Source organism: Anser anser, assembly GCF_964211835.1.
Source record: "Anser anser genome assembly, chromosome: 24".
NCBI lineage: Eukaryota > Metazoa > Chordata > Aves > Anseriformes > Anatidae > Anser > Anser anser.
Window position 1 is genome coordinate 7,664,185 of NC_139745.1, and position 19,357 is coordinate 7,683,541.

General features: G+C 47.3%; 2 protein-coding genes across 23 annotated transcripts in view; both read left to right on the plus strand.

Annotated features, from left to right (window-relative positions):
• Positions 1-431: 431 nt before the first annotated feature.
• Positions 432-13,987, plus strand: NCMAP (non-compact myelin associated protein). Of its 5 annotated transcripts, none has more exons than XM_083809804.1 (5): positions 835-1,397; positions 9,418-9,541; positions 12,123-12,217; positions 12,610-12,694; positions 13,204-13,987. In XM_083809804.1, exons 3-5 carry the CDS (start codon positions 12,133-12,135, stop codon positions 13,349-13,351), a joined length of 318 nt encoding a protein of 105 aa, XP_083665930.1. In that variant the 5' UTR covers positions 835-1,397; positions 9,418-9,541; positions 12,123-12,132; the 3' UTR covers positions 13,352-13,987. The 5 variants fall into 5 exon arrangements, with proteins under 5 accessions (XP_083665932.1, XP_083665930.1, XP_083665931.1 ...); XM_083809805.1 differs by lacking the exon at positions 9,418-9,541 and adding an exon at positions 11,966-12,013; XM_083809802.1 differs by lacking the exon at positions 9,418-9,541 and adding an exon at positions 1,609-1,778 and having other exon boundaries at positions 836-1,397.
• Positions 13,988-16,507: 2,520 nt separating this feature from the next.
• SRRM1 (serine and arginine repetitive matrix 1) overlaps positions 16,508-19,357 on the plus strand; it is a 17,983-nt gene continuing 15,133 nt past the window's right edge. For 8 of the 18 annotated variants that reach the window (XM_083809768.1, XM_083809779.1, XM_083809784.1 and 5 more), the window contains exons 1-2: positions 16,508-16,666; positions 18,792-18,881. In XM_083809768.1, the coding sequence (XP_083665894.1) occupies positions 16,646-16,666; positions 18,792-18,881 (111 nt within the window). In that variant the 5' untranslated portion in view covers positions 16,508-16,645. The remainder of the gene's footprint in view (positions 16,667-18,791; positions 18,882-19,357) is intronic. The other 10 variants (XM_083809788.1, XM_083809774.1, XM_083809772.1 and 7 more) reach the window with 5 other exon arrangements.

Here is a 19,357-nt window from a genome sequence, read left to right on the forward strand (position 1 = left end):
AGACAAGAGGGGCAAAAAGCATGTGTGGGTATCTTCAAAAGTTCAGTCCTTTTCCAAAACTCACCTTGAACTGGATCTCAGCTTTATCGAGGCAGCCAACAGCTCCCTGAGCAGCGAGATTAGGTAAGAGCCCATTCTCCTGGGTAAATCCAGCTTCTAAGGCTTGGCAGCGAGGTGAGGGTGTGCCATGTTTATGTATTTGTATAAGCTCCTAACTGCTTTGAAAGGTTTCTGCCGTGGCTGAGACCTGGGCTCTGTGACTGCAGACACTTGTGCACAGTCTGCACAAGTTTTGTCCTCTTGGCTGCAGGAAGCAAAACGCACACGGATTTCTAGGGTGAGAAACAGCGGGGAAGAGCGACGTATTGCCCCCCATCAGGTTCAGCGGCAGTCCTTGCCTGCATCAAGGTGTGGAGGGGGGTCTGCAGCAATCCTTATTTCTCTTAGCTGGCATAAATCATGCATTTGAAACTCATCTTGACAGGTGCACCAGCTCTGCTTGAACTGTCCCCAAAGGGAAGCTCTAAACGTCATAGGACTTGGCCCTATGCTAACGTTCCTGGTTGTCTCGTGTCAGTTTCATACTCATCCAGAAGTGCAGGTGAAAGATGCCAGCCCAGACCCTCACCCTGGACTTCGTTGCCCGCGTGACAAAGCAGAGACAGGTTCGAGTGGAGGCGTTTCACAGATTGAAATCACCACCAAAAAACGTTAGTTTATAGATTCATTTCCAGGGAAGCCTGGAAGCGGGGAGGCGGCGCCGGGGGCCGGGCCCGGCCGGAGGAGCCACCTGCGGCGGCGGCACCGCCCGACCCCGGGCTCGGCTCGGCTCGGCTCGGCTGGGCGGCGGGGAGCGGGGCCGGGGGGCCGAGCCCGGGCGGCGGCCGAGGGAGGGGGGGCGGCAGGGGAGGGGAGAGCCGGGCAGGGCCGGGCCGCGGGGATGGCCCCGGGAGCACCCAGAGGCTGCCGCGTCCTCCGCGAGTAGCCTGGCTCCGGCTGCGGCGCTCCCATCGCTGCCCGGAGCGGGTCGGACCCGAGCGGCTCCCCACAAACCGGAGCGGCTCCGGCTCTGCCCCGCTGCCGCCGCTGGGCGCTGTCACCGCGGAGCCCCCCCGGGGAGGCTGCTCCGGGCGTGCGAGCGAGCGAATAAAGCAGGCGTCCCTGCGGCGAGGCGTTTCGCTGGGAACTCTTTAAAGCAGAAGGAAACGCGGTGCAGCCGCCGCCGATCTGCTCGGCTGCCGCTTTAGCAGCGGCGCTGCCCGGCCCGGCCCGGCCCGGCCCGCCCCGTCCGCGAGAAGCCGCCGGGGGCCGGTGACCGGCGGCGGCTGCTCCCCGCGGCTCCGAGATGCCCGAGCTCCTGTCCTGACAGCCACCCTCCCCCCAGCGCCATCATCGAGGTGGGTTTTTTGTTTGTTTCTTTTCCAAAACCTGCCGAGGACACGTCGGGAAGGGCTGGCAGGCTGGTATGTAGCGTGGCGGCCCGCGGAGTGCCCCCAGCGCAGAGCGGACCCGCAGCGCGCCCGTCGCGTGGGAGCGCGCTGCAGGCGCTGGCAGGGGAGGATCGTGATTTCTGGGTTTTTATGGTAATTAACGTACGTGATGCCCTAGGAAGTCCTTGCTAAAGAAGCGTAGCGTTTTGTAAACAAACTCAGCTAACCTGATACATCGCACTTGATGGAGTGTTTGGGCTGAAGGATTTGATCTAGTGACGAGAAAGCAGAAGACAAAGTCAGTGACTTCGTGGCTCGCTGAGGATTGCTGTCTTGCTGCATGGACAGGTAACAGCGCTGGGTGCCAGGCTGAAACAGAGTGCTTGCCAAGAGCTTTGAAAGTCTCTGATCCGGGACGGGGTGTAGGTGTAAAGTATGGCACTAGCTGCGGGTTTATCTGCACGGTGCCCGTGGAAGAGGCAAATGTGTGTCATCAATTCAACAAGCTTGCATATGCAGTACTTGAAGAAATCTTGTGACCGCTTTCATTCTGCTGTCTGCAAAGCGAACAAAGTTGCCAGTTATTAATAGTGTTAAATGTATTTTAATATAGAAAAATACTCAGGATGTGAAACTTGCAGAGGTTCTTGCAACAGTATTGAGCTTGGCATTTTTTGGTACAAGAACAGTCTGAATTGCAGAAGACGCAGTCCTGCAGCTGGGAAGCCACATACATTTGTGCTGCATACTTTAGCTGCAGGCAGAGGAACAGTCCTAAAACTCAAATCCACAAGTGGCAGTAGACTTGGCTCCCCTGTTTGCAGTAAGTCATGAAGGTTTTCTGTCCAGCCTTGCTCCTATCTGCCTGCTGAGACTGAAGGTGACTTTTGTTAGTTGCAATAAATTCTTTTTACTTATGGCAATAGTGAATAAGTGAATAATAGTGAAAAATAAACAGTGAATCAGTTGGGAACAGGAAGCTTACTGCACAAAGGAGCTGGGGAAGCCTGTGAGTGGTATGCTGAGAGCCTACAGCCGCCTGTTCTCAAATCAACACCTGCTGTGCTCACAGGGTAAATCCAGAAACACTGAACACCCTGCGGGGTGCTGGCACCTGCCCAAAGCAGTTCTTGCTCCCCAGGGGTGATAACTCTCGTGCTGGGTTCTCATGCCTTTGTGCGAGGCTGGGATCAAAAGTGCTGGCACACGACTGTGTTGGGAGGGGGTTTGGTCAGGGCTGGCAAGTTAACCGTGACCTGGCCTACCATTAGGCATGGGGGAGAAGAAAAAAGTGTGGTGGCAATGACTGTGCTGCCTTTATTGAGAATCACAGAAATCGGGAAATGCAACCAAAACAGATAGACCTCTTGCAGGGAGAGATGATATGAAGCATGAATGGAGATCACAGAGGAGAAAAGCAGGAAGAAAAAAAAAAAAGCTGCTGGGATGTCTGAGTCATCCAGTTTCCCACTGACATACATAACTTAATGTTTTCACAACCACCTCCATGGAGCAGCAGACTTATAGCATAACGTAATTCCAGCGCCCCTGCAGTCATGGTGCTTCCTCATGGTCAGCTGCGAAGGGCTAGCTATGAGTCAGGCATCCCCCTACCAGGCTTTGGGGTTAATGCAGCTGCTTCACGTGGCAGTCTGGGGGAGTGGGCAGAGGAAGGGGGCTCCACCTTTATCACAGCCTCCTAGATGGAGACCCTTGGACCAAACGCCTAAATCACCGTACCTAACATCAGCATTTAACCACCCAGCTGTGTGCTTGCAAAGACTGTGATTTTTTGGGTGGGATTTTGCAGTGCTCGGGCTGAGGTGGGTGAAATGAGCCCACAGACCATTGCAGCAGCACTGGGAGGACTTGTCCTGCCCATCCTCTGCTGTGCTGCTCCGAAGTGCCATGGCCTTGTGTGCTGCACAGCTGCTTGGTGCTTCTGCTTGGAGCAGAGTAGAAACCCAAATAATTACTTGGAAAGACAGAATTTCCTACATGCTTACTAGTCTGTAATGGAAGCCTCGAAACTCTTGACCTAGCAAATGTATTTGTAAAGTAAAGAAAAAAGAACACCCTTCTGCCAGCAAACAGGACGTGTGTTGATCCATGTGCTACGGTTTGTGCCGATAAATGCAGGGAGCTGATCTCTGACATGAAAGGCAGCTTAGGGTGCGAACTTAATCCAGCTGGCTGTGCAATCAACGCATGAGCAGCTGGTGTTTGCTCTGTCCCATGTGAATCTCAGTGTAAGGTAGATTCCGAAGTAGCTGTGTTCATGTCTCTGATTCTGTTGGACATAGTGAGGGGTGCCTGAGGAGCACATCTGGGTTTGCATTCCTTCTTGGATTTGTTCCCAGTGTACATGCCATTGGGTAAGTGACTTGCCTGCAGGCATCAAAGAACTTGGAGAACAGAAGGGACTGGCCAGGGAGGTGTGCAGTGGTATCAGAACTGGGAGATGTGGCTTTCTAGCCTGGGAACCCAGTCCTGACTTGGGCAAATCACTCAGGAATGGTACTGAACTCCAGCCATGGTTCAGTTTGGTTGGGAAAGAAGGTGGAGGATATGCTATATATTTCAAAGCCACTCTGACCACGTGTGTGAACACATTCTGTCCAGGCCTATTTCATGGTGGTGCTTTAACTCTCTGTTAGAGGAAGGTATTTCAGCATGTTGATGAAATGCCTGTCTGTACTGCTGTTAACATTTGACTAAGAGGAGGCTGTCAGACTCAATCTACTGAGCAAACAACAAGCACATCAACATCCCCTGACCTGTTTTTAAAAAGTGTGTTGAAATCTGCCTCTGCTGCCTAGTCTCTTGTAAAACAGAGTGGTGAAGTCTTTCTGCCCTGAAGGTACACACTGGCTGCCCAGTGCAGCTCAGCACCTGCAGGACATCAACTTGCTGGGGACAGTGGCCGCACCGTGCAGCCCAACCCCAGGATTTCCAAGCCCATCGTCACACCTAAAACGGGTATGGGCTCCTCTTCCCACTCTGGCTCCTCTCTCCTGCCATTTCCTCTTCACCTCTGGGTTCTCCAGATTCCTAGCTGATGTGTAAGGTCCTCCCGAGTGTTCCTGTTCTGCCTGTTCACACTGAACAAGTGCCAGGCCTGGCTACAGATCCTCTGAATGGTGGCAGAGGTCCTGCCTGTCTGGACTGTGTCCTTGGCTCAGCAGACTTCTACTTGTGGTAGAGTGTAGCTGGAATACCTATTTCAAAAGGTCCGAAAGGCTCCATAAGAAGGTCTACATTTCCCTCTGTGGAGCTGCCACCGATGGAAGTGTGGGTGGAAGAGCCCGGGGGCAGGGCTGACCTGGGTGCGCAGCAGGCACCCGGCGCCCCCCCCCTCGCTCCTCCTCGCCTGCTCCGTGCAGGAGCAAGGGGTGGGCTGGTGAGGATGCGGGAGGTGCACTTGGGATGTCTGCGTTCTTCTTTCTGGGCCCAGGTGTTTGTGAGGACAGGTAAAAGGCGTTTCTGTGACATGTTTCAATGAACGAAAATAAATGTTTTGTTTAGCAGGTAGTTCAGCTGACCGGAGTTGTGGCGTTTCAAAGGTCCAAGACCACAACAAGACACCAGTTTATCCAGCTCTGAACTAGGAGGGAAATGCTCCTTTATTTTCTGTTGCTGTCATCTTTTTCTTTCCCAAGCGATCTTTTGTGTTGTCATTTCTGAGGAGCTCTGGAGCTGTATAGGGAGCATGCAGAAAGTGCACCTTTCACTGCAGGACATAAGCACAGGCTTCAGACCAATTCAGTCAAGCAGGTTAGACTGTAGGAATCAGGGAGGTTGATCACTTGAAGTCGTGGAAATTTTTCATTTTCTAAGTGATTGTAATCACATACTTCATTTAAAGTTACATTTCCAAAAACAGTGAAAACTTTGGCCCTAAATTAAACCAATTTATTCTGTGCTGGAATTCCTTTATCGTACCACAATCCCTTGGGTGTTTAGTGTGTGTGTGTGTTCTTTGTTTTATTTTGTTCTGTTTTTCTCCTTTCTAATTGGGATCTACTTGGGATATTTCCTTTAATATGGCAAGAGACAGCGATGTGAACTTTGAGAGAGATGCCTGTCTCTGATGCTTAAATCAAAGAGTTAATGCTGCAATTCCCATGCTAACAGTATCAGTCCCGATCCCCTGTGTTGGGCTTTGGAGCATTTATGCAATTTTTGACTGGAGTAAAGCAGATGCCTGGACAGAAGAAATGAGAGAGGCTTTCTACAACAGTGTAATTTCCTGAACTCCTCCAGCCTTTCATTAAATGGCACATCCTGCAAGGTCTACAGCCTGTTAATCATTTCTGCAAAAGCATTACTGTATCTGGAATGTATTTTTGAACTCTGGTGTGGAAACCCAGCTCTATACATGCATCGTTGGGCTGCAGCTGAAACTCAAATAGCTTGAGCTTTGTGTTGGAGTAGGCATTTTCCTTCTGCGTAATTTGACTGTGATGAGCAGAGTCAGAAGATCTACCTGGATGTCACTCTCTTGAGAAACATGGCTCCCTGTTCCTTGCCAGAGAAGCTTTGCAGTGGACCTGGATTTGGAGCTGCACAATTGTTGCATGCAAAAATCAGCTTAATTCTGGTCTCCAGGACTATGAAATTCTGTAGAGAGTTTTCCAATGATATTGCTGAAGAGCTGAAATTAGTCCAGTAATAACAGGGCCACTTCTAGAGCGACACTTAAAAAGCAGGGTTGACTTTCTGCTGCAAGACTGGAGGCAGACCGTGCTCAAGGGCAAGTTGTTTTTCTGTGGTTTATTTGTCCAGATCCATTACATTTCTCACCAACATGCAGTTTGCTGGGGCTTCTTTGAACACCACTGTCCTAGCAGCAGAGACAAACTCCTAGGTAGTATGATCTGAGGGCTGCGTGACATGTTGCTGTTGATGACTGCCAGCCTGATAACAGAGGGTTCATTTCAGATTAATTTTCTTCTTACCCAATCTTACTTTTCATCTGAGTGCACACGTTGATGGTTTCTAAAAGTTCTGTCACCCTGAGACTCGTTCACCCCCTCCCGTGAGTCATTCCTACCTTGGTATTCATAGTGGTGCCCGAAGGCATTTTTCTTCTTTCTGAATCAGTTTTTCAGGGTAATATTTAACTGATAAATACGTATCCTTTCCTCCTGCACCCCGACTTGAGTACTCCATAGCCCATGCACAGTGTGTGGGATGTTATCAGTGTGCAGTGGGTAGAGCCACTTTACTGTAAGCAAAGGGTCTGAACTGTGTTACATTTGGGGAGCTCAGGTATGCTTTGGGCTCCTTTGAGGCTTCGCACATGCTGAAACACTTGCATTTACACACATGGCAAGGAGAAGTGTGTGTGGCCCGGCATTTTAAGGCAGGAGATTAGAACTGGGAAACACAGAGTTTGGAGTCAGGTTTAGATACTGCTGCTGGACAAGTCAATGATAAAGTCTATCTGGTTCAAATTTCCAGGCATGCCTTTCAAAACAAGGGCACTCCTTTCTGGTGACCTGTCTTCAGTTCCTCACTTCTTGTCCACCAGGTGAGCTGAGAGGGCTGTCAGCGCTTCTTGAGATAGAAGCCACACAAGTAGACTTTTTTTTTTTTTCCCCTTCGTGCTCTTACTGCACAGTAGACTTGCCTGTAGTTTGAGTAACTTTGTCTCAACAAGTAAATGAGGTGCTTTTAATATGTGTTTTAACAACAGCTAAATCTGGAGAGCTAGTGCCAGAGCCCAAGACAAATGCGTATATAAAGGTGCTGGTCTGACATCGGGACATGTGCTAATACACATGCTCAATACAGAGCCGTGTTGTTTGCCTGAGGCCACGTTTATGCCTTAGCTCCTGCTAGCCAGTTTGAACTTGCTTTTTTTCCCCCTTTCCTCCCTCTCAGAGCCTTGCAAGGTAAGTTCAGGCACATTCAGGTCTCACTGAAGCACATTGTGTTTTTATTGCTTTTTGAAATTACAGTTTGCCTCAAAACCCAGGCAATGTTCCCAGTTCTCATGGCTTATGCTGTTGTAACATGAGCTCGGTAGCACATGACTGACCTGGCAGTAGCATCTGTTTGGCTTGCAGATGGGTGGTTTGTCAGTTTACGGGGAGCTGAAGTTGAGTTTGTGGCTCTTAAATATAAGCCTATTTCCTTTCTGCGCTGTGCCATGAATGCTCAATTGATCCCCATGCCCCGCCGTTAGAGCATAATTGGGAACAATAAAACGCTCAAGCTCCAACCACTAGGCACTCACCGTGATTAAACAAGGCAAACCTTGTTGTAAGGGCTGACGCTGCCAGGCTGGCCAGGCTGCCTGCAGAGGCAGGAGCAGAACTGAAAAAAACAGCTACTTCCACCGGCGATTGCTCACAAGCCAGGTCCTTGCTCTTGAACCTAGTTACTTTTAGGAAGAGCAGAAAACTCTGAACTTCGTTAGAAGGATTAACTTCTGTCTTGGACGAGAGTGAGCTTGCTGCTTCCCACAGATATTAGGTTGACGGCTTTGGAAGGAGTATGAGCTGAGCTGAGCCTCAGACAGACGTGCCTTAGCACAAAGCTCCAAGCTTTGCAGCAGTGGGACGGGGGACGTGGATGGTAGCTGACTCCTTACCTGCTTCTTTTGCAGGATAAAGTATAATGATGGTTCTGCGATTTGCTCTTTTTGCAAGAGAGAATGAATCTGAGATTCAATCAGCTGTTGGCATGTAAACCATTAATGTAGTAGAACTTCTACCCTTATTTATTAGGATTTGACTGCCTCTTGGGCTTCTTAGATGACATCTTGGCATTTGTTTATTCTAATTAATGCTTTATACCTCTGATTGTCCTCTCCTCACCCAACTCTAGCACCCTGGTATTATTCAAATAAATAGGGACTTTGGTCACTTCAGGCTGTTCACACATAGCGCTGCTTCAGACCCACTCATCTGAAGCTGCAAGAGGACCTGAAAGAACAGCTCAGCTTCCAGGCTGGTAGAGAACATGCCCTTTCCTAGCAGCTGTCATGGCCAGCATGTTAAGAAAAACAGAAAATAAGCAACCCCATGCTGGGCTTTGTTGTCCCATTCTTTACTGTTTTATGCGATTTTAAAAGTAAGTACCTGCCCCTGCCCTGCTAACGCTTTTGAGAAGAGAATCAAGTCCCAGAGCAGCAGTGGTGGCAGACAACGGTCTTCCTTAGACCTGGGTCTAAGGAGGGGAAAATCATCTGTTTTTCAGCTGGTGTTTGGACACAGTATAAGATGCTATCAGTGCAGCAGTGCCAGTGAAAGGATAAAATATTTCTGTAATTAAGATCCTGGGCTGAAACTACGTCTTGATTCAAAACTCCTGCTGGAGACATAATAGATGATTTTGTATTTCATTTAAAGCCTGCCACACAGCCTGATGCAAAGACCACCTTTTTCTGAGTGGCAAAGTGCTGAATTTGTGTGTCTTCCTAACCAGCACCTGCCTTCCCTGGCAGGAAGTTAGCTCTTCAAGTCCAGTTCTTATGGAAAAACTCAAACAAGCCCCTCTGTTCCCTGTTACCCCTCTCCTGCAAGTGCCAGGTGGCAGGAACCACGTGGCAGCTCAGCTCTGATCCTGCCCTTGCTGTAAATGAGCATGGCCATTCAGTCTGAAATTCAACAGGACAGGGGGAGGCAGGAAGGCCTTATAAATGGGGGCATTGCTACCACTTGCCAAAACAACCTATACGCTGTATCTGTAAAGGTGTTTTACGTGGAAAAATGCCAAAGCTTAACTCTGTGGAAATATTTCCAGTTCCCTACTACATGGATGCAAAAATAACCAGCAGTGTGTGCCCCCACCCGCCTGTAGAGCTGTGTGTGAATTACTGGTTCTCCAAAACTAGGGCAGGTGTGTGTGCACAGGGGAAGTACATACTGTGTCATAAAGAAAGAATGTCCTGCAATTGCCGTAGCAAAGTCCATTTCTTCTCCCCTGTTGTTCAGCTTCTGTTAAGCACTCTTCATTTTCCAAATGTTTTTCTAAACAGAGTAGGATCCAGTCTGCAGTACCCTGAAACTGGTATTTTCCCATGGACCTCGCTGGACTTTGCTGCATCCTTGACCCTTGCAAGGCAGGCTTGGGCAAGCGTAAATAGCCCTGCTGATTCACGGGTGAGGAATGGAGCTGGAGGTAAAGCAGCAGAACTGAAGACTGGCACCTCCCATCCTGACCCGAGATACAGACCTCAGACCTTTCCAGTTGCTATAGAATACACAATGCAGAAAAAAAGATTTTTTGCATTTTTCATTTTGCATCTTAAGACTGTTACAACCTGTCAGACAAATTCATCCTTTTTGTAAGCAGGCTGTTTCACTGACGACGACAACTGTATGGCTGTAGGTGACTCATACACAAATAGCTCGCCATTACCAAGGTGGCTTGAACCAGATGGAAGTTATGAAGTGTGACTGCTGGAGGGCTTAACACCTAAATATTCAGCCACCTTTATTTGGGATTTTTATTTTGGTAGTCAGAGAAGATAAAAATGCTGCTTTAAATTTGGAATTTGTGTTCTCCTAGTCAGGAGCAACAAAGTGGAAGTTGGACATGGCTTTTTCTGTATTGTGTCCATAGCCAAAATACTTGCTTAGCTTTCTTCAGCTTACAATGCAACGGTGTGTCTCTTCAACTTGGGCTTGTGTGTGGTACAACCTTCACCAGTGCGATTTCACATGGATCGGCTGGGGAAACAGCTGCGGAGAGCGCTGTTAGCAGCACTTGGTGACTTCTCACAGGTTCCACCAAGGCGCGTGTAAATCATTTCACTGTGCTATACAATCAGGCTGAGCAAACAACACAAAATATTTCTTTTAGCATGGAAAGATCTACGAGGACAGTAGATGATCATGTTGCTGTATTAACTTGGCATTGGCCAAACAAAGGAATCATTCAGTCAGAGGAGAATGACCCAGTTACAGATTCCGAGACAGTTATTTTTGCTTTTTAATTTAAAAGAAAAAAATCTCAAACCCCTTTTGAACGTAGGAGGATCGAAGTATTTGACTGAATCAACCTTGCAGTTCTAATCTTTCATACCCAAGCAAACATCAGCTTTTTCCTTCCTGCCTGTTACTGATCTCTCATTCCTCATATATTAAATGGAGCCTCCAAAGTATGCACTGTGTGTTGACACAGCTACTGGTCTCCTCCCCGCCTCGAAACAAAACCCTGCCTGTGAAGAGCAATCACAGTCATATCTTCTTTGCCTCCCAAAATTGTACCTTGTGACTAAATTAATCTTATTTGATAGATGTTACTTTGAAGTAACCTTTAGGAAAGGCTTAATAAAGGGGAAAGGAAGAAGGCAGAGTAGACGCGTTAGCTGTGAATTGGTATTTTCAGTAGTTAACTAGTTATCTGGCTGTGTCTTAGGAGGCTGATTTGCAGATCTGCAGTTCTTTTTACTCCTAATTTCTATCTACTTCATTTTCTGGCTATTCTATACTGTGTGCTCTGTAAAACTTAAAAGCTACTTAAGGACATGCCACAGGTCCACAATATCCCACTGGAGTATAACAGAGGGTAGGGCAGAGTCCTGCTTGGTGAATATACCGGGCAGCATCTGAAGCAGGAAACTCAAATTCAGTACCAGGTGTTGAAAAATAATTTAATTTTCGGTTGATAGTTTGAGGGTATTAGCTCTCTGAAGCTAGGAGCTGAAATGGTTTCAGAGGTCTGTTTGAAGTGGTATTCACACCATGAAGGATTCTTTTGGTAGCTAAGGTTACTAGTCACATTTAGAAAACATGGGAAACACTTATAAAATCAGTAAACATACAGACTGCTCTTTCTAGATCTACAATTTTACCCTACAGAAATACAGAAACAGGTGTATTTTCAGCTATCCACTTGCAGGCTTGTCCTCTTCCAGTAACAGACCTGCAATGGTCTGTTGCTGGTGTGAGTAAGGTTACTTCCCAAAACACAAAGCAAACTGTCGCACTTGTGTTGCCTTTTTTTTTTTTTCTGTTGTGGGATAGCAGTTGTTTGCCGTGTAAGTTTGGAGCTTCAATTTAGGCAATTAAACTGTTTTTCTTCTCTCACCTCCTCCTGCTTTGTTAAGGTATTATTGACATTTGGTATGAAAATCTTTCATTTTGTTGTAATTCCCACCAATAAGTATCCTTACATCACTTGGCAGCAATAACTTAACAGAAAACCTGTCTTTTTTGCCTTCCTTTATATTGCTGAATATCGGATACAGAACTCTTCACAGATAAGCATCTCTATAAATCAACTTTGCAATGGAGGCTTGGGGCAGGGAAGTTGAATACTTTCTTTCTCCCCTTAAACCCTGATTTGCTCACTTATTTTCTCAGTGACCTGAATCTCATAACCTGGTATGACAATCTAAAATCCTAAAGCATTTAAGATGCACATATTTGTCCAAAAAATTTGTAACGTCAGTAATCTATGGGTAACAATGCATCATTGTGTGGGTATCTTGTTTTATCCTATGAACACTGACCAGTGTACGTTGTTAAGGTGCATTGCTCAAGTCTAGATTGTAGCAAAATTTCCATTGACTTCCACAGGGACAGATTTTCACCACCAAGAAAATATTAAGAACCCCTCAATAGAAGGTAAATAGCACTCAGAATCTTTAATAGGCAGTTGTCTAATTAATGAAATATTGGTAGCACAATTCAGTGATCATAGTTGATGAAATCACTCTTCTTTTTTCTTCTGTAGCCCAATCAAGATGACGACAGCCGCACCACTGATCAATAATACTCAGTTCTCATTAAATGTGACCACAAAGTCTCAAGAACAAAGTCTTTATCAAAGTAAGAAAAGTAGTGGGGTGGTGGCTTTTTTTTTGTGCTGTAATTACCGTACCTTGATTAGATCAGTAGTGACGTCCAAACTTGTTTTCATTTTCTCTCGTATTTGTTAAGTATACATGAGGAAAGGACGTGAGAAAAAGAGAACAGTTATTTGTATACTCCAGTTCTCATGCAGTACCTGGGTGCTCCAGTTTCTCAGCTAAACCCTCCTCTTCCTTCCTTGCCTCCCAAATGCTTGTATCCCAAACTGTTCCACTGAACAAAAAGTAACAAAGAGAAATGATTTTTTTTCCCTGTAGTTTTTTAAAATGGACCTTTGAACTTAGCAAACTTCAAACAGTACAGCGATAACTTTTTAAATAAGACCTTTTTCCTTTCTGCTTCCCTGCTAGGTTCTGGAGCAATAGTTGCTGCCATCGTAGTAGGAGTAATTATTATTTTTACAGTGGTTCTGCTCATATTGAAAACGTATAACAGGTATGTGGTTGAGTTCTATACTTCAGTAAGGCAAAGCAGGATGAACCAAAATCAGTCAGGTGTGCTCCCATCTCACAGACCGTTTCGTTATTTGTTGCTGAAAATTTCAAGGAGAATCCAAACCATAATGTACTTGGTTGATGCTACCTGAATCTCATGGTCAGTGTCTGTGACTGAATGGCTGGGAAGCAGAATAGGTCCTTGACAGAGGGCACCTGATGGATATTCGTTTTAGGGGACTTCTGTTGACACAGGAGAAGTTTGCTGTGAGCATCAAGGCTGCCAGAGCAGAGCTCAGTTTCTCAGTTTCAAGGCATTGGGTTAGACTTGTGTGTGTTCTAAAAGCAGTGACTTGCCATTTAGTACCTTCGGAATGAGATCCCGGTTTACATTAACTTCCCAATGGCTATTCAGCCAACCTGCTTCTGCAGGAATCTTCCCAATACTTATCGTGGGAGACACCACCACAAGTGCCAGCACTGATGATGCTTTCATTTTTTCCTTTACAGACACATGAGAGTGAAGCGGGAGCTGGAACCCAAGAGCACCAAAACAGCAATGCCACCTGCTTTAGGGCAGAACAGCGACAGCGTTACTCAGCATCCTGCAGTGACTTTCATACCTGTCAACATCCACATGCAGAGCAGACAACTGTGAACACGTGTCCTCCTGTGAGAGAAAAGACCTGGAGTTCTTATTCACGTGGACCTGGGCCTCACAGCAAAGTGACACTGCACTGGGAACAGTGATAGCTGTTATCGTGTCTATAGATTGTAATTAGCCCTGCCTTCTCTCTTTGGGAGGAGAACTAAACAATCCGAACTAAACAATGTATGATGAAAATCAACTGGTGAAGGCATACAGCCCATGAGAAATGCAATGAGCCTTCTTACAGAGCTCTGGGTACAGAAAGACAAAATAGGCCAAGCCTATTCGTTGGAAGAAATGGTGCAAACTCATATTTTGTGGAGCTTTTGCTTACTCAGAATTTGAGCTTTTTCTATTCTGCAATGACTGATGATAAATGGAAGAAAAATTTGGACATGCAAGCTGCAACTCAGGTTGAACCTGGGTTTGTTAAGATTTATGTGAAACAGGTTTGTAGCCTATTTTATACATGATGGATAGCATGGGAAGTAGCAAAACTGTAAGTAGCAAAATTGTATTTATCTTTAGTTATCTTTTGTGTTTCTAATACCGCATATGTATGGTTTTAGACAGAAAAGTTACTTTTTATTTTCAAGTATTTTTGAAACATTTCTATAAACTTGGTAACTTGTCTGTTTCCAAATGAACTGTATGTCCAAGGGTTTTCAATTTCATGCCAAGATTGCTGCTCTAGGTTCACTACTGCTGTTGCATTAGAGTATTTAGACTAAGAGCCTGAGAAGTTCTTTAATTGAAAAAAAGATGGAAAGGCACTATAAAGCAAGTGAGGGTTTATGCAACTACTTTTCTACAACTTGAAAACATCCTGAAATGTTTGTCCCCTAATGCAGGCTAGGCTTGAAATAGTTTTAATTTTTTCTGCTCTTGTAGAAAGTATTTGAAAGTGATGTTGATCTGCAAGTGTGATGGCTGTGGGTGTACAGTAATGCACCAAAGAAATTCCCAAGGATATTTCACAGCCCACTGACTCTGATCACACAGTGGCATTGTGAAGACGTTCTGTGGCTTATTGTCTCAAGTGTGCATATCAAAGCATCCCTGAAGCACTGGCAGACAGGATAGATAGTATTAGGAAGACGAGGAGTGAAACCCCATTTTATGGAGAAACAGCTCCGCTCTTTGACAGATACACCTTGAATTGTAAGAAATCACGCACTTGACCGGCTACATAGTGTGAAGCAAATACAGCAGTAACGGTCTGGATTTATCGCATTAAGTTTCTCTTACGTTTAGACAATCCCAGAGGTTAGCTCTAAGATACTGTGACCATTAGAGGGCTCCAGCCTGCTTGCAGACCACAGTAAAATTTAGTAGGGTATTTGAACTCCTTTTTGGGAGCTGCAGAGAGAGGTTACTCATCAAACTGAGTCACAGAGAACCTGCGGCCCAAAGCAGCTTTTCTTTGTCTTGCGGCAGTTCCCTTGCTGTTCTTCTCAATGCTGTCACAAGTCATGACCCCCTCGAACAGTTACTGTTCTTAAATCATGCAGCACCAAAACGAAGCTGACCATTCTGAGAGTAAAGTGGTAAGGGACAGGAGTGATACACTGATGTACTTTTCTCCAAGATGTGAAAACATCTCTTTAACAGGTTATTTTTACTAACTTATTTTTGTGCAGAAACTTAATTCAATTACTCTGCAATTTCTTTAATGAAACTTGAGCACAGTTTGAATTTCAAACTAAATACTAAGACAGCTGTTTGTGAAGTTTCTGAACCTTGTAAATATTTTACTTGTCCAAGTTCTGTAACTTACTCTGGTGGCATGAATAATTGATATAATAATTCAGAAGAGGTTGCAGAAGCCAATGGAATTTTTGTAGAGGAGCTGGCCTCCTGCTTCCATTTCTGAACATCTAAAGCTGTTTTTTGAGCATGTTCTATCGTATCCCAATCCGGATCTTTAGAAAAGCTAAACCTCATCTTGCTGTTATCTTTTTAACATTATCAGGCAGATCTGCTTCTAACAAATTGTTTGCTTTCCATTTATAGAATTTCGTAACAACGAAGTTCACCTTGTTTCACTGAAGCGGAACACACAATACTTCCATAAACCATTCTGTACTGGTAATCACTACTATTGGCCGAATAATCCCTGCCTTACCCACACTAACAGCTCAACCTGGAAAACTCACTGTGCTGTTCTACCAGTAACATCTGCCTTTGGTTGGCACCGCCTGGGAGGTCCCCACCACCCGGTGTGCCTCCATCAGCACAATCCCTAGCGATATCAGCACAATCCTTAGCGATATGGTTTAGTGAAGTACTTAGTGTTAGGTCGGAGGTTGGACTCGATGATCTTGAGGTCTCTTCCAACCTAGAAATCTGTGATACTGTGATCCTGAGTCTGCTGACCAGGCCAACTCAGCCTAAGGGCACACGGCACCACATTTCCACCGCGGTACCACCGTGACACGCGTGTAACACACTTTGGATTCAGGCTTTCCAGGAACAAGCCCGCACTGCCCCTGTCCTGAAACAGGAGCTGCCCGAGGCCCCGTCTGCCCTGCCCTGCCCAGGCAGCCGCCTTCCCGTTGGGCTGTTGTTGTTTTTTAAATCTCTCCTTTGGGTGCCTTTGTGTGCAGGCCCGCCGTCACGCAGACCTGTTTAAAAAAGCAAAACGCTGAGAGCTGCTACGCGAAATTGCTCTGTTAAAAGAAAACAAAACGGATCTTGTAAGCCTTTGGGGAGAACGGGCGCTGTGAGCCGGCGGCGCCGTGACAGGACGGCGAGGCTGCCGTCTGCCCTGCGGGCCCCGCGGCCGGCCCCGAGCCCCGGAAACTGCCGGGGGCGAGCTCCGGGCCTGCCGTACGCGGCCTTCTCCCGCCGGGCCCCTGAGGACGAGCGGCCGGTGCGGGGCTCCCGCCGCTGGTGGGCTCCGGCCGGCCCCGCGCGCCCCCTCCCGGCCCCGCCGCTGCCTTGGGGCGGGGCTGGGCCCTGGGAACCGCCCCCGCCCCGCCCCCCGCCAACGTCTCGCGAGAAGAGGATTCACAGCTCCACAGCCACCCGCACAGCCGGCCCCGGAACGTCGCGCTTTCCGATTGGCCAGTTCCGGCGCGCTTACCTGGCCTCTGTGCCCGCATCCGCCAATCGGCGGGCGCCGGAGAGCCTTTGCGGAGCGCCCGGCTCCGCCCCCCTCGCCGCCTTCCGATCGTGCTGCGCGCAGGCGCGCCGCGCTCTCCTCCCCCTTCCTCAGCGCCAGGAGCGTGCGAGGGGCTCGCGGCGCGCGGTGCACGCCGGGACGGCAGCGCGCTGCGGCCAGGAGGAGGCGGAGGAGGCAAGATGGACGCGGGCTTCTTCCGCGTAAGTGCCGGCCCCGGCAGCGGGCGGCCGGGCGGGGAGGGCGCCGGGGTCGCCCCGGCGGGCAGCGGGAGGCCGGGCCGGGCCGCCGCGGGCCCCGCCGCCCCCGCCGGGGAAGGAAGGCGCTGGCGCGGCGCTCCCCGAGCAGCGCCGCCGTGCCCCCCGCCCCCGCCCTGCGCAGGCTCCTGCGAGCGGCGGCCGCGCAGAAAATGGCGGCGGGACCGAGGCGGCGCGGGGCGGCCGGGGCCGGGGGCGGGGCGCTGCCCGCCGGGGTGCCCGGGGGCTCCCGAGGCCGCCGCTCCCCGCGCGGGGCCCGGGGGAGGCGGAGGAGGGGAAGGGGGGTCCCGGCGCGTCGGGGCCTGCCCTGCGCGGGCACGGCCGCGGCCGCCTCACGGGCTGAGCCCCCGGGGCCTTGAAGCGCGGGGCGGGGGGGGGGGGGGGCCGGGGTTTGCAGTGAGACGTGCTGGTTCAGAGGAAATAAACAGAAGTGCCCTGCGTTGGAGAGTGGGGACTTAAAGCTCCGTGGCGTGAAGATTATTCGGTACTTTAGGAAATAAGCTGGGGATATATTTCTTCCTAAGCTTTTCTTCCACTAATTAAAATTGATCTGTTTTTAAGAGGACTTCCGTGGCTGTTTTGAGAGTACTTAATTTTACACGGAATTTAGCTGACGGAGAGTCGTTGACCAATTCAGCCCTGTTGTATTCCTGCAACAGGGATGCTTTTAAAACATGGGAGCACGTGTATCCCTTCACTTAATCAGTTTTATGCTAATGTGCTAGCCTGGTAAAAATGTCATAAGCATGCTACAAAATGAGTTGAAGAGAAAAATAATTACAAGTTAAACCTATATTTGTCCTTTCTGGTGCCATTCTTTGGAAGTTTACAGACCGAATAATTGTCACTTATAGTGCAATGACTGGGACTGAAAACACTGAATCAGAAGTTGAGTATTCTTTTAGACTGGGCTGTGAAAGGTGTCTAATTGAAAAAAAAATCAAAACATGGTAGTGAAACAGGATTGTAAATAATTCTTTAGACAGTTGGAAAAGTTAAAAACCAAGACATTCTTGAATGATCTGGTGAGTATTGCATCTGTTGCTGAGGTGTAGGTTGCAAATGCTATAAACAGATTTAAACATACTTAATCCTGGCAGGTGTCTGGGCCACAATGAGTCTTTAGAATTCCTGTGTTCCAAGGTTGCAAACAGGAATGTTAGTGGTTTCAGTTCCCATTCTGTATTTGACGAATTTGGAGTGTATTACATTGCTAATTCAGGGTGTTTTCTCACCAAATGAAGTGGTTACCCTGGAATTTTGAGCTTTTTATCTTTCGGTTCCTTAGCAGGTGTTATTGCTTGCATGCAACCCATTCTTTCCATGCACAGGAAATTGAATGTATTAAATTCCTGTGTTCTTCATCAGTCACGTTGATTTCCTGAATAAACTTTATTTCACATGTGAATTGTGAGATTTTGAATCGTTAACGGGTTATTAGTGCTTGGATGCAATTCTGCACGTACTTCAGTTCATGTGCGGTTGTTTACTTCCATGCAAGTAAATTTTGCAGACACGGGCTTTCAAGTCTTCCAGTTCCAAATGATTTCATCCATAGTTTCTGTTCATGAAAGTGGAACAAGTTGGTGAACTTTAACAGAGCATGATCAATAAAATAGTATTCTTTGTACTCTTGCTGACTCCGTGTTAGCTAATTTGCTTGAGAGCTTTACCCAGGGGCTTCATAGATGTCACTGTAGCCAAATACAATGTTTTTGTTACTGGAAAGGGGAAGAAGAACTTAAGCCTGAGGAGTTTGCGAGTTCCAGCATAGGTCCTTATCATCGCAGTTCAGCACTACAGTACTTTTAAAATTTGCAAGTAGTGTGCCGGGGAGATTATATGATTAAGGTGTCACTGTAGAGTTAGGAGATTGCCTAGCCCTAAATCTTCAGCGGTAGGTGATGACTGCAATGCTAAAATAGAAAGGCACTTGAAAAGGCTCATTTGTGTGCAGAATGGTGTCACTGGTGTTGCTGTGCAAATACATGGCAAAGATTATATAGGAAACCAATACTAAAAGTTGGATGGATGTCATGCAGACTAAACATCTTTTTTTCCTGTGCTTTAGGGAACAAGTGCAGAACAGGACAATCGCTTCAGCAACAAACAGAAGAAACTGTTGAAGCAGTTGAAATTTGCAGAATGCTTAGAAAAGAAGGTAAGCTGATTAGGATGAGGTGGGGAAGTAAGACAAATGAATCAAATACAATACTAAATGGAGTAGTCAGGTGTCTCGGGGTATGTACAGGAATTTCATATCCTCTAGTACAGTTTTAGAGGAAATGTGGAATGTCTGCTTGAGCATCAAGAATACAGTACTTACATACCTGATCAAGTTAAAATGCTAAATGTTGGTGGTTTTTTACGTAAAATACGGCTTCAAAATAAATCAGAAGATGCCAAGTAATTTAGAATTCTAAGCATTCTTAAATGTTTCTCCTTTGTTTTTGTTTTGGATTTTCTTAGTTCCTAGAATAGCATGTTGGAAATGCATGCTGGTTATCCTGTAGGTGAAGGCGAAGCAATGGTAGTCCTTACGGCAGTGGAAGGGGGGCCTTGGGAGACCTGCAGAAAACTCGGTTTAGAGTCCTTGCCCAGATGCTGTCATTTGCCATATTAAAGTCTTTACCTGTC

Coding starts and splice junctions, on each gene's coding strand:
- NCMAP (XM_083809802.1), top strand. Junction 12,218..12,609: donor AGAACAAAGTCTTTATCAAA/GTAAGAAAAGTA, acceptor CTTCCCTGCTAG/GTTCTGGAGCAATAGTTGCT. Junction 12,695..13,203: donor ATATTGAAAACGTATAACAG/GTATGTGGTTGA, acceptor TTTCCTTTACAG/ACACATGAGAGTGAAGCGGG.